The 12,469-nt window shown below is 52.0% G+C and overlaps 1 protein-coding gene across 1 annotated transcript in view; it reads left to right on the top strand.

Moving 5' to 3' along the window:
- Window positions 1-12,469, top strand: part of PLB1 (phospholipase B1) — a 121,545-nt gene that overhangs the window by 91,722 nt on the left and 17,354 nt on the right. The window contains exons 44-49 of the mRNA XM_047069218.1: window positions 5,130-5,195; window positions 8,366-8,426; window positions 9,189-9,247; window positions 11,186-11,253; window positions 11,500-11,543; window positions 11,757-11,856. Coding sequence (XP_046925174.1) covers window positions 5,130-5,195; window positions 8,366-8,426; window positions 9,189-9,247; window positions 11,186-11,253; window positions 11,500-11,543; window positions 11,757-11,856 — 398 coding nt within the window. The remainder of the gene's footprint in view (window positions 1-5,129; window positions 5,196-8,365; window positions 8,427-9,188; window positions 9,248-11,185; window positions 11,254-11,499; window positions 11,544-11,756; window positions 11,857-12,469) is intronic.

Below are 12,469 nucleotides of genomic sequence, written 5' to 3'. Positions count from 1 at the left end.
CCAGGGAGCATGGGCACCCTAGCTCACACCCGTGCTCCCTACCTGCTGCCTCCCCCAGCCCAGCCTCGTGCACCATCAGGAGGGCAAGGGCAGTGGGAAGGAGGCATAGAGAATGAAGGCAGTGAGGGCAAAGGGCTGGGTTGCTGGGTCTAGTGCTTGGAGCAAAGGAATAGGCAAACGATGTAACACGGATGCCTCCTGCCCGGTCCTCAGATCTGCTGAAGGGCTGGGGCGAGGTCCCAGAGGGAGCCCTACTGTGTCAGGTGTAGACTGTTTAATTGCTAGGTCCTGAGCCTGTCCAGGAGTTTCCAGGGGAGGGGTCAGGCAACCTACATAATGGGGGCATTTGGGGACTCAGAGCAGTGGCTGTGAACCATACCAGAGGTATTTCAGTGTTTTGACAACCCGGATGGCCATCCTGAACATCAGCCATGGAAAATCCTCTCCGATCTGTCAATTGCCTTTCCGTTACATAGTAAATGTAATAACTCCTTCCAGGGACCGGTCATTCACTCTTCCTCCCCACAAACATTTATTAAGTACCAGGTCGGAGCCCAGGTACCGGGTCAGGGAGAGCTCTGTCACCATGGGCCTCAAGGGGACCTGTGCCACTCTCTGCCCCAAACCAGGCAAAGAGCCACAAAAGGGTGCCGCTTCAACCAGCACATCGGGCCACAATGGGCTCTGCTCCAGCTTCTGGACTGAGCCTGACTGAGCCATTGGTACGCAGAGGAGAGCAAAGCCAGCCTCTTAGAACTGCAGAAGCCCAGCCTGGGAGAAGCGGTTGCCAGGCAACCCCAGAACCCATTCCGAAAGGATCCATCTGTTGGCCAGCCCCGCTTCCCCACACCAGGCAACGCAGCACCCTGCGTCCCCCTGGCCCATCTGCTCCCTCCCGTGTGCCTCCGAGCTATATAAAAGTCCACCAACATCTCAGTGCGAGCCGACAGGGGCCAGGCAGCACATATTTTAGTCCTAGCTGTGTCTAAACATAGAGGCAACAGGCAGGACCCAGCGGGGAGAAGGGGGCCGGGATGGATGGGAGCACTGGAGGAGCTTTCTCGGCCTCCTCCCTGCTCCTCCCCCTGCCCTAGGCAACTGTGAGGTATTCTGCCAGGCGGGTCGGGCACTTAACAGCACTCCATGGATTTCTGTCAGACTTTCAGGTTGGACACATGATCTTCCAGCCAGCTTTTGATTAGCCGCTCTGTGGACTGCGACCGCTGTCCCCTTTCTGCTCTCATTGCCTCTCTGCCCACGCCTCCCCTAACCCAGGGCAGCCGGCTGTGGCTCCTCTCCAGGCTTTGAAGAAACCAGCTGGAAAACCAACATGGGTCTCTCTCTGTTCCTATTCCTCTTGTCCTCTCTCCGCCTTTGTCCGTGTTAACCGCCTTCTCCATGAAGTTCATCTCTGCCTGCATTCCTGGAGGCAAAGCCACCATGGTTGGGCTGTTTTTCTAGTCACTGTCTCTTCTTGTTTCCCAAATGGGGCCATTCTCCCACTTTCCTGTCCCACCTCGATTCCCTTTTTCTGTCTCCACATCCCCTCGCTCAGATTTATCGGTTTCCACAGTTTTCTGTTAAATTTCTCTGCCCAGACTTCCCCAGCCCGTGTCTTCATTTCTCCTTTCTTAAACTCCAGTTCTGTTCTTCTAACCTGGGAGAGATGTTTCCTGCTGGGGTGCCCTGGGTGGCGTAAGGTTGCCCAGAAGTCAGCTTAAACGTATTGCCGGGGTATCAACAAATCGGGGAACCAGAGAGAGACACCGAGAAGGGTGAGGACAGAGAAAGAGAGAAACTGAAATAACGTTAAGTGCTATTTCACCAATCTTTCATCTTGAGAAAAAGGAGAGGTCTGCTGGGTTCTCTTATATTTACTTTACTGCCTAGCAGGGTTTCTCTTTTGAATTACATATGGGGGACACTATTATATTTTGAATGCTTTGGACTTCTAAATCCTGCCCCACCTCACCATCACCCCAAACTCAACAAACATCCATCCAAAAAATTATTTCTGAGTAAGAAATGTCAAAATAGGCACTAAATATTTGTCTCCCCAAACCGTCTGATCCTTAGGACTTCCCTATTTCTGTATTGTTGTGGTTTTCACAGGTCTGTGGGTGTGGGACGTCGGGTGCCCTATCTGATAGGAGCCTTCCTAGTGCCCCCCCCCACCTGTCGTCTTTTCCTTTCCTCCTGCCACCACCTCCATTCACATCCTCATCACTTTGTGTGCTAAACGTCCTGTGGCCCTTCCCACCATACAACAACAGAGAATTCTATAACCTTAGGATCTCAGCAGGGAGGGCCTTGGCGTCCTGTGGGTGGGATGTGTCCTGTAATAACTGAGCTATTCCTCCCAAGGCATCTCTACGGTGTCTACTTAAACTTCCATGCTCTCAAGGCCGCACCTTTCAACTGGCTGCCCAGTTGTGAAATCAGATTAGTCGGTCATGAACCAGCACGTTTGGAATGGGATGGGGCTGGGTAGAGAGGCCAAGGGCATTCCATATAGTACTGTTATGTCCTCCTTCCTGTCACTAGCACCAACCCCCACCCCCCGCACCCTCCCTCGTCTTCTCCTTATCTCAGACAAGCCTTCCAAACCCTGCCTCATGTGATAGGTATGCCCCCTGGAATGTAGGCCCCCTTTGGGTAGGTGCCTAGGCTTGACTGTACCCTCCTCGTTTGGTCTGAGCAGCACAGGACAGAAGAAAACCTCCACTCCTTCCCTGCAGAACCTCACACCTAGTAACACAGCCAAGACGAACATGACCTTCCCTGTAGCCACTGACTCACGGTGCTGATTCATGACAGGTGGCTGTGCTGGCACTGGCCACCCCAGGCAGGCCACACCATCTCTGCACGGCCCTGCCTAGGAGAACACACGCCCTGGTGCTGGCATCCCATCAGCTTCACTTTCTACCTACTGGTGTTACAGATCTAGCTTCAGAGAGCCAGTCAGACTCGCTGCAATCAGTCCCTTTTCCACCTTATCAGCTCCTCGCTAGGCCCTTCCACCGCTGTGACTCACGCATGCACTATGTGGTCAATGGTCAATAAACAAGGCTACCTCTCTGCCACTGCCCTGGACCTGTTCTCATTGTTCCTGCTCTGGCCTCACTCGCCACAGCATTCCAGTGTCTCCTTGACCTCTGACCCCTTTGACTCAGTCTCCCCTTTCTGGCCTCTCCCCCAACCTTTGGGTCATGTGACCAAACCGACTCTCCAGTTGGCCTTTCAGGACTCCCAGAAGGGCAGGGTAAGTCTTTGCCCCCTGGTTGTTCCTGTGCTGGCCACTCTGGGGCTAGCTCCAGCCCCCAGACCCTGTACCCAGTCAGGTCTCCCTTGACGTGGTGGGGAGAACCATTGGTGACCCTCCACGCACTGAGTCTCCTACTTGAGGTCCATATGTCCCCAGATCCTGTAGCCAACTCTTCAGCAATTACTGCACTTACTGGACACACTGGTCTCTGAGGCTTTACTTCCTCACAGCGTCATCTCTGCCTGACCGGGTTGTGAGCCTCTTTGTACCCTCCCCTCATCGTAGCACCTAGAACAGGGCTCTGAACACATGGGCCGCTTACACACACGTAGGTCAGTTATTTGTAGAATGCTCCCACATTGCCCTCCTCGGATGGGGAATGCTCAGTGGCTGCCAACAATATCAGCTGAGACAAGCCCAGTTAGCCATGGTGACGTGCCATCATGAGCCCTCCATGGCCTTGCATGCTTCCTGCCGTTGGCTCTCAGTACTCATCAGGCCCATGTTTCAGCTAGGAAGGCTGAGCCTCAGGAGGAGGGAGAGACACGTGGGGGTTCCGGGGAGCCAGGATCGGTGCCGGGCCTGCAGTGTTGCACATGCAGACTCAGTCCTCCAAGGCCACTGCTGAGTCCCTCACTTCCTCTTCCTCCGCCTGACCGACAAGCTCTTTCACTGGCCTGACCCTGCTGTGAGAAAGGCCTGTCCGGTCAGACCCCACTCTGCACTCACTACCTGCTCTCTACCTGGACCAGGTCCCTCCCCTGTACTGGACCTCAGTTGCTCCTCATCTGTAAAATGGGGGCTTTCGGGGGTTGCAAACTCAGAGGCCAGGCCAGGCAGGAACACGATTGGGTGGATGGGACTAGGTATGGGACAGGAGGCAGTGGGAGGGCCGGAACTGAAGACCATGCACCTTTTCTTAAAGCATTCAGACTCTCCTTCTCTCCTCCCCACCCCCCTTCTTTTTTAACACCAGTCAGGCCAAAATAAAGGAGAACAAAACAAAACGTCTTCTGGCTCAGTTTAGTCCACGGGCAGTCAGTTTTCGACCCCTGGAACTGATCCCCAGTGACCCCCCTCCTCCAACATTCTGGTTCTTCTTTCCTATTCCCATTTTAACCTAAATGTTTAGACCATTCCACAGAGCACGTCTGGTGAAAGTGTCGGTGGCCCTAGGCCACTTGCTAACTCCTGGTCTCAGGCTTATTAACTTGTTCTCGCTTCTTATCATTTTTACATTTTCTCATTACTTTGTGTTTCCCCTGTTTCTCCTTTGCCTACTTCCTTCTTCCTGCTTCAATTAACCCTCACCTGCGACTGAATACACTTGGATCTTGACCGGGCTTGGGAGAAAACCAATTGTGAAATAGGTTAGGACATGAAGAGGCTGCCTCACAATAAAAATAAGACCACAGTACATGAAGCCAACCTGAAGGGAGTAAGACACAAAGTTCAAAGGAGGCAAGGGAAAAAAAAAAGATGAAAATATACTGATAGTCAATACTTTCTGGAAAAGAAAAAAATGCTATAATGCAGATCTCTTGTCGGAGAAGGTACAAAGGAAATAAAAGCCATCATTCTGAGGATTAGGTAGATAGACGTTCTGTTGCTACAGTGAAAACCAAACCCTAGAACCCTGAGAAGAACATGCACGGAACCCTTTTGAGGTCTCTGCACCTCCTGCCAAAGCTGTTACATAAAACCCTTCAGAGGATGAATTAAATTAAGTTTAGGCGGTTCTTACTATTGAAATGCAGACGAGTCGTGTTAAATAAATCGAGAGGACGGCATTGTTAGTCCTCTTTCCTAAGTAACCTTCGAGGCTGTCAGGTAAGCTCTCCCTGTGGTTTCTGTTCTCTTTTAGAATGAGCCCTTCCTGAGAACTCCCCGGAACAGCAACTACACCTACCCCACCAAGCCGGCCATTGAGGTAACCCCTGACGCACGTCTGCCTCTCTCAGGGACAAAGCATTTCTACCAGCCAGTGACTCGGGGTGTGGTATGCTTTCCAGAGTCTGAGCTTAAGCAGAAATGCACCCTTCTTACATACTGGAAATTGGAATGTGGGGAAAAAAAAAAAAAAAAAGGTTCCTGAACCATGAAATTCCCGGTTTGTCCTAACATGTTCTCAAGTGCTTACTGACATCAGCAACCAACTAGCCGAAGTGCCAGTGAATCGGCTTTCGTGGACCTTTGCACAGACCTCGTTTCTGATTAGGCTGCTCAGCCTTTCAAGCAGGGGTGAGGGGGAGGTGGTGGGTTTGATGAGCCATAGACTTCCGGTAAGGTGGAAGCTGAGTGGGAAGAGCCTCAGTTCCAGGGGCGGGGCCCAACAGGAAGCTGACACATATCCAGGTGGGTCCCCAGGGCTTGTCTGATTCAAGTCAATCGTTCTAGCTCTGAGGAACCCCGAAGGTTCAAGGCCCGTGGCTTTAGGGACTGCCTTCTCCAAAGATGGCCTGAAGACGCTTTGCCACGCAGGCCTGGTCCAGACAAGATCCGTCAGCCACCAGGACGGGGGCTCAACCACCAGTTTCAGCCAAGCACCTATGGCACATGTCCAGTCTTGGGCTGGGGGCTGGAGGGAACTCAGAGAAGTATCAGACATAGTCCTCTCCTTGAGGAGTTCGAGGTCATTCCATAATGAGCACTTACGACGTGCCTAGCGCTGCTCCAGAGAGACAGAGCAGACCAGACAGATGGGTTCCACCCCTCAGGGAGCTTACAATCTACTGGAAGAGGCATCCGATACCTAGCTCTACGCGATCGTTTCAGCTCTGAGGGCGGCTCCGTGGGAGGTGATTTGAGAAAGTGTGAAGGGGCAAGAGAGGGGTGGCAAGTTCTGATGAGCCTCACAGACCAGGCCTCTCTGAGGAGGGGAGCTAGGAGCTGGGATGCGCGTGATGAGAAGTCCCTGGCCATCTGGAAAGCCAAAGCCGGGGTCCCAGGCAGGGCTAAGAGTACAAGGGCTCAGAATGGGGCTGAGTTGGGGGACTGGAGGAAGAGACAGAAGGTCGGAGTGGCTGTGGGCAAGTGAATAAGGGGGAGGGCGGTAGGGTGGTGAGCTCAGAAGGGTTGTCAGGGCCCAGGTCACAGTGAATCTGAATTCCCGAGGAAGAAGATGAGGCTTCAAGTGGAGAGACGTGGGAAGGCCCTGGACCTTCTGGGAGAGGGGAACACAATCTGGTTCACTGTGTGGAAAGATCTCCCTGACTAGTGTGGGAAATGGGTCGAAAGCAGCAGGAGTGAGTGAAGACCTTTCATAAGCCAGCGGGAGCGCTGAGGCTAACTTGTATGAAATTCTTCAAGGACTGTTAGATGCTGAGCTCTGGGGAATGAGCCATGTCAGTCTCACGGCCGTCCAGCTTCTCTGGATTCTCTCAGGCTCCCATTAGCCCAACCGAGGCTTGTCCCAGACAAACCATGGCCCCAAATCCACTATAACCGAAATGTCAGCTGCATCCTGTCAGCGAGGCATTGATTTACTTATCGGATTCCTGACTGGAGCAGGCACTATGCTAAGTGCTGGGTAGATGAGGTGAGCAGAGAGCTCTCTGCCTGCCCTCTTGGATCTTACAGCCTCATGAACCTTCACTTCTGCTGCTAAAAGTTAAACCCCAGGCCTAGAAGGTGTTATTTTTTTCAATACCTTGCCATTTAAAGTAGCCACAGGCAAAAATAAAAAATTTAAAAATTTAAAAAAATAAAAATAAAGTAGCCACAGACAGGTACCATCAACATGACCGAGGAACTTGTTAGACATGTCGAATCCCGAGCACCACCCCAGTCCTACTGACTCAGAATCCGTGTCCGACAAGACCCCCAGGGGATTCGGGTGCCCTGGTGCAGGGTACAGCACGTGGTTCTTCCCTTGTGACAGATGAGCGTGCTCAAAGTCCAACCTGCATTGGTTACGGCTGCAGGGAGCATGCTTGTCTCTGGCCCACCAGCTAGCTGAGACATTTCTAAAGGGTTCCCGGCTAGAGAACTTCTTTGAAGCCGCTTTTTCCCAGATGTTTGTCCTCTGCACACAAGCATGTTCTTGATTTCAATAGATTTTCCACACCAGTGTGATGAATTTATCCCAAGAGCAACCTCTTGGGATAAACTCACTTCTATCAGATTTAAGCAAATAATATTTTAAAGAGGTTGCATCTTTGCTCCCTCGGGAGAGGAGACTTTTCAACAAGGCTGGTCTTTACCATCTGCTGACTAAACAGAAGAGGTGAGCGACAGAAGCCTCTGGCAGTCACACCCCCAGAGAATCAGTCACCCAGTCGTCACCTGTTTGCAAAGCCCTACCATGCGTTCAGCACTGGGCTTGTCCTTCAGACCCTCCTGGGGACGTACAAGTGTTGGGGACTCTGGGGAAGAGACTGTTTCTCCTCCAACGTACTGACACTGGTCATTTCTGTGCCCTGTGCTTCCCACCCCATCCTATCCTCCAGCACCTAGAAAATGTGCTCTGTATTCTAGAGACAAGGGATCTGACTAAAGGCATCCAGGTTACAGGCATTAATTTATACACACACAGGAAATTGGTTGGCTATTAAGTTAAATATGCAAAAATATATATACACACAAGCAAAAAAGATATGCGGAAAGCAGGAATGTTACAATGGTAAAAATTTCATGGTATTTTCCTAAAAATATTCTAATATTGTTGTGGCCCCAGCATTGTACTCAGTGTCCAGTGGCTGAATGTTAAACGGCAACACCAAAACCTATGTGTAATCTTCCATTAGGGCATCCGAATCTATGTTCCTTTGGGAGACCACCTGTAGCACTTGACTGTTTTCTCCCCCCTTTGTTGTGACTGCTGGCTCCACAAAGAGTGTGGATGAGTTGAGCTGGGAAGCACTGAGTATGCGTATGTGTGCCTGCGCATTATGTGTTTTGGGCAAACTGGTAGATACCCAGTTTCTCCTGATTCTCCTCTCAGACCATCTACAGTGAATGGTTCCTGCCCACACGTGATTCCCTACAGGGACACAGGTCTAGCCTCCATCAAAAATTCCTTAGCCAGTTCTCCCTGGACCAAAGCTAACCCTCCTGCACAATGAGTTGTGGGTGTTGTTGTCTTTCCTCCTGTTGCTTTAGAACTGGGGCAGTGACTTCCTGTGTACAGAGTGGAATCCTTCCAACAGCGTCCCCACCTCAGGTGAGTGGAAATATCATCATTATCCCCTTCAGTTAAGGACTTTGCTAAGTGTCAGGTTGGGGGGACACCCTACAAATACACCTTGGAGCCTTGAGCAGACATTGCTGGTTCCCGTGCAGTACGGATCTCGATCCTGGGCAGTCCATGAAAAGCTAGCCTGCAACCACTGCTGAGCTCCCAGGCCTCTCCTTAGATCACACTTTTTTGAGAGAGACAGAGAGAAGGAGAGAGAGGGAAAGAGAGACAGCAAGCACAGGGGAGGGGCAGAGGGAGAGGGAGAGAGACGCCCAGCATGGAGCCCGACGTGGGGCTCGCTCACAAACCGTGAGACCATGACCTAAGCTGAAATCAAGAGTCAGGTGCTCAGCTGACTGACCCACCCAGGCATCTGCACAGATCATACTTCTCATCCCTGTTTAGTCCCGGTGGCAGCCCCTCAGGCCTCCCTACCCAGTAGGGAAGGTATAGTCAGGGATCGGGGCCCTATCTGCCTATGCTCAAGACTCCTGCAACCAGCACATTCCTGGACTACCCCAGTGTGAATGGGGTTCCTCTCAGGATGGACGATAGCCATCAAGCCCATTACCCTCAGTGCCCTGGTTGCTCCAAATGGATGGAAGAGGCAAATTTGTTAAGTCTTAAGCTAGAAATAAATCTAACAGGGGCCCGAGGGACTGTAGCAGAACCTCCAACTCCTAGTTAAGCTTCTACTTTACACGGAAGAGTCTCCCTGATCCTCTGTCTTTTTCCTGTCTCCCCTAGTCCATGAGCTCCGGCCAGGAGACATCAAAGTGGTGGCCGCGATGGGCGACTCATTGACTGTGAGTGCTGAGCCAGGAGGGGCATGGGCACCCCCTAACCCAGCCAGACCCTGTGTAGAATGCACACTTCTTCCACACTGGCTTTGCATTCAGCACTTAGCTGACAGTACTGAGAACCTACCTGTGTCAGGCACTGAAACCCAGCCAGGCAGCCACAAGACCTCACCAGGCAATCTAGAATGCTCTGCCCCCCGCCCTTCCATAGTCCTGCTCAAACACAACCTCTTCTGTGAGGGCGCCCCTCCGTCCCCACTTTCCTACTGTTCCCAAGCATTTTATCTGTGTATTATGGCATAGTTATCTCAGTCTGCCTGCCTTTATCAGGGAACTCATCTCCAACCACCCAGACTCACAGAGCGGTGTGTGCAGGGCAGGGGGGGGGGGGGGGTGGGGGGGTGGTTACCTACACACTACTTATCACCCCCTCACCCCATTTGCAGATGTGTTCTTTGGGGGCAGAGAGAGCCCAATCCCTACATATAGTGTAGTTTCTCTGCACAAATTGTATTAGCTATTGCTGTATACAGGATGCTCTGCTAACCATTCTGAGGGAAGTATGAGATGTGGTCATAATCCTTAAGAAACCTGTCAAGCTGGAAAACTAAGCAACTTACACAGAAGGAGATATATAATCATATAGGCGACACACGGGCCTTTTAAAATCAGGTACTCATTTCTGGAAAAACAACTTCCCCATGTGCGTGTGAATGTGGTAAATTTTGATACAAACATAGAGAAAGCTTTGGAAGGATAAACCCCAGGGTCTTAACCGTTAATTAGCTCTGATGATGTGTATATGTGGGTAGGGGTGGGGGAGAGATGTAGAACAGGTGGCAGGAGGCAAGATTAATAAGGTGGGGGTAGATTGTTAATTTTTTTACATTTTTTAAATGTTTATTTTCGAGAGAGAGACACAGAGCATGAGCAGGGGAGGGGAAGAGAGAGAGGGAGCCACAGAATCTGAAGCAGGCTCCAGGCTCTGAGCTGTCAGCACAGAACCCAACGCAGGGCCCGAACCCAAGAACTGTGAGATCATGACCTGAGCCCAAGTTGGACGCTTAACCGACTGAGCCACCCAGGTGCCCCAGTAGATTATTAATTTAAAAAAAAATCTTTGTATCATTTCACTAATTATAATGAACATGTATTACTTTTGTAAGTTTCAAAGAGGAATTTCTCTTTTTTTTTTTAAGAGAAGACATTTAGAGAAAGCTTCATAGAGGAGGCTGAAACTGAGAAGAGTCTTAGAGGAGGAATTAGAGATTTAAGGACTGGAAAGCGGGTAGTTCAGCTTTCCCAGCAAGGATGCAGTGGGTGGTGACTAGGTAGGCTGGTCCAAGGACTTCATGCTTCAGATCAATTTGCTTACACCTGAAGGTTTGTGTGGACTAGAAAGCCAGGGGGTGAACGAGGGAAGGGAAGTAGAACCCAGATTGTGGTGAGCTCAAAACATTGGTAATGGGGTTTGGCTTTGACCAAGTGGTAAGAGAGACCCACTGAAAGGCAGAGTCAGGAGCGGGGAGGGGTGTGAAGAAAGAGGTGGGCTCAGAAGTACAGGTGGGCACTCCAGTGAGAAGGGAAGAGACACTGGAGACCGTGGGGTCAGGTGGGAGGCCAGAGTGTCATCTACAACAGGAGGCAAGAGTCTCACTTAGGAATGTAGCACAGAGGACAGACAGAAAGGGATGGGAGCTGGAGAGACTGGGAAGGAAGAATCTTGATAATTCCAGGACTTGGTTATGAGTTATGTGTAGAGGAGTAGGGAGTCAGGACAACCCAGAGATTTAGTGGCCTGGAGAAAAGCTAGTACAATCTTCAGAAAAGGTAAATCCAACTCCCCACTGCTACGTGTGCCAGGGTCACAGGGGCCCTTCCCAGTCCCCTCGGCCTACACCTGGGCCCAGCACAGGTCTGGAGCCTTCTCTTCGCCTTTCACAGACAGCATTGGGAGCCAGACCAAGCAACTCCAGCGACCTACCCATGTCCTGGAGAGGAGTCTCCTGGAGGTGAGGATGCTCTCCACTCATTTTCCAACAACGACTCCCCCCGCCCCTGTCACCCCTCCAGAGACCAGCCTGGGTTCCCACAGTCTGGCCCTGAGATGCAAGGAGGCTCCCTGATGCTCATGTCAGTCCCGAGGGTAGTGGGAATCCTGTGTCAGGGGCAGACTCTCTGGTTCTGACTCAGAAATATGACGACTGGTGGAGAAGCAGGTCAGGGTGACCCTCACACACGTGCTTTCTCTTCCCCAGCATCGGAGGGGACGGCATCTTGGACACCCACACCACACTGCCCAGTAAGTAGCAACACAGAGAAGCACCGTGATTACGCCCACAACAACCCCTTGCTGAGGCCAGAGCCTCCCCCTGAGCAAGGGCGGAGAAGGTCATCTGCAAGGAGGGGAGTCCACCAGCCCTGAAAAGACCCAGACTGGTCCTGCCCCACGCCTGGGCCCCGAGGCGGCACTCTGTCCCTCTCACCTGTGCTGTCTGCTTCACCCTCTTAAAAGACATTCTGAAGAAGTTCAACCCTCACATCCTTGGGTTCTCCACCGGTACCCTGGAGGAGACAGCAGGACTGAATGTGGCCGTGGAAGGAGCCAGAGCTAGGTGAGTAGCCGTGGAAACGGGAGGAAGAGGAGGGCAAGGCTGAGAGGTCCCAGGAGAATGGGAAGGAGGAGAGAAGGGTGTGTCTGGGAGCCTGGCCCCAGGTGGGCAATGAAAGCTGCCGTAGGCAGGACGCTTCTGCACGCCTGACCCCTCAAGTGGATTAGCTCTTGCAATCCTCACATCCTTCAGGGTGGGGACTAGCGTGAGGACACTAAGGCTGACAAAGTTTCCTGAATGCCCCAAGGTTGTCAGAGGAGCCAGGAGAGGCCAGGCTCACCGGGCTGTCACCAGCTCACAGGACAGCAGGAAAGCTTAAGGGTGGCCTGGCCCTGTCCTGCTGACACCAGCTGACCTCCCTGCCTGGAGGAGTGAGGGGGGGCTCAGCGCTAACGGGAAGGGTGCTGAGAACTCAGGGCACGGCCCCACAGGCGGCCTCCCTCCCTCTCTCCACCTGTACCTCGAAACCTGGAGTCTTTGGCTCTGTAAAAGCCATCTTTTGACCCTAGGGAGTTAGAGCTTAGGGCCCCTGACACAGCACAGCGGCTGTTTGCTTTCACTCCGATTTCTGTTGTCGACAACAACCCAGATAATTAAAGCCGGAACGCCTGACAGA

Source organism: Lynx rufus, unplaced genomic scaffold, assembly GCF_022079265.1.
Source record: "Lynx rufus isolate CCGP_SWC_20201006 ecotype Redwood Valley unplaced genomic scaffold, mLynRuf1.p SCAF_8, whole genome shotgun sequence".
Lineage (NCBI taxonomy): Eukaryota > Metazoa > Chordata > Mammalia > Carnivora > Felidae > Lynx > Lynx rufus.
This window is presented reverse-complemented; position numbering and strand designations above follow the sequence as displayed.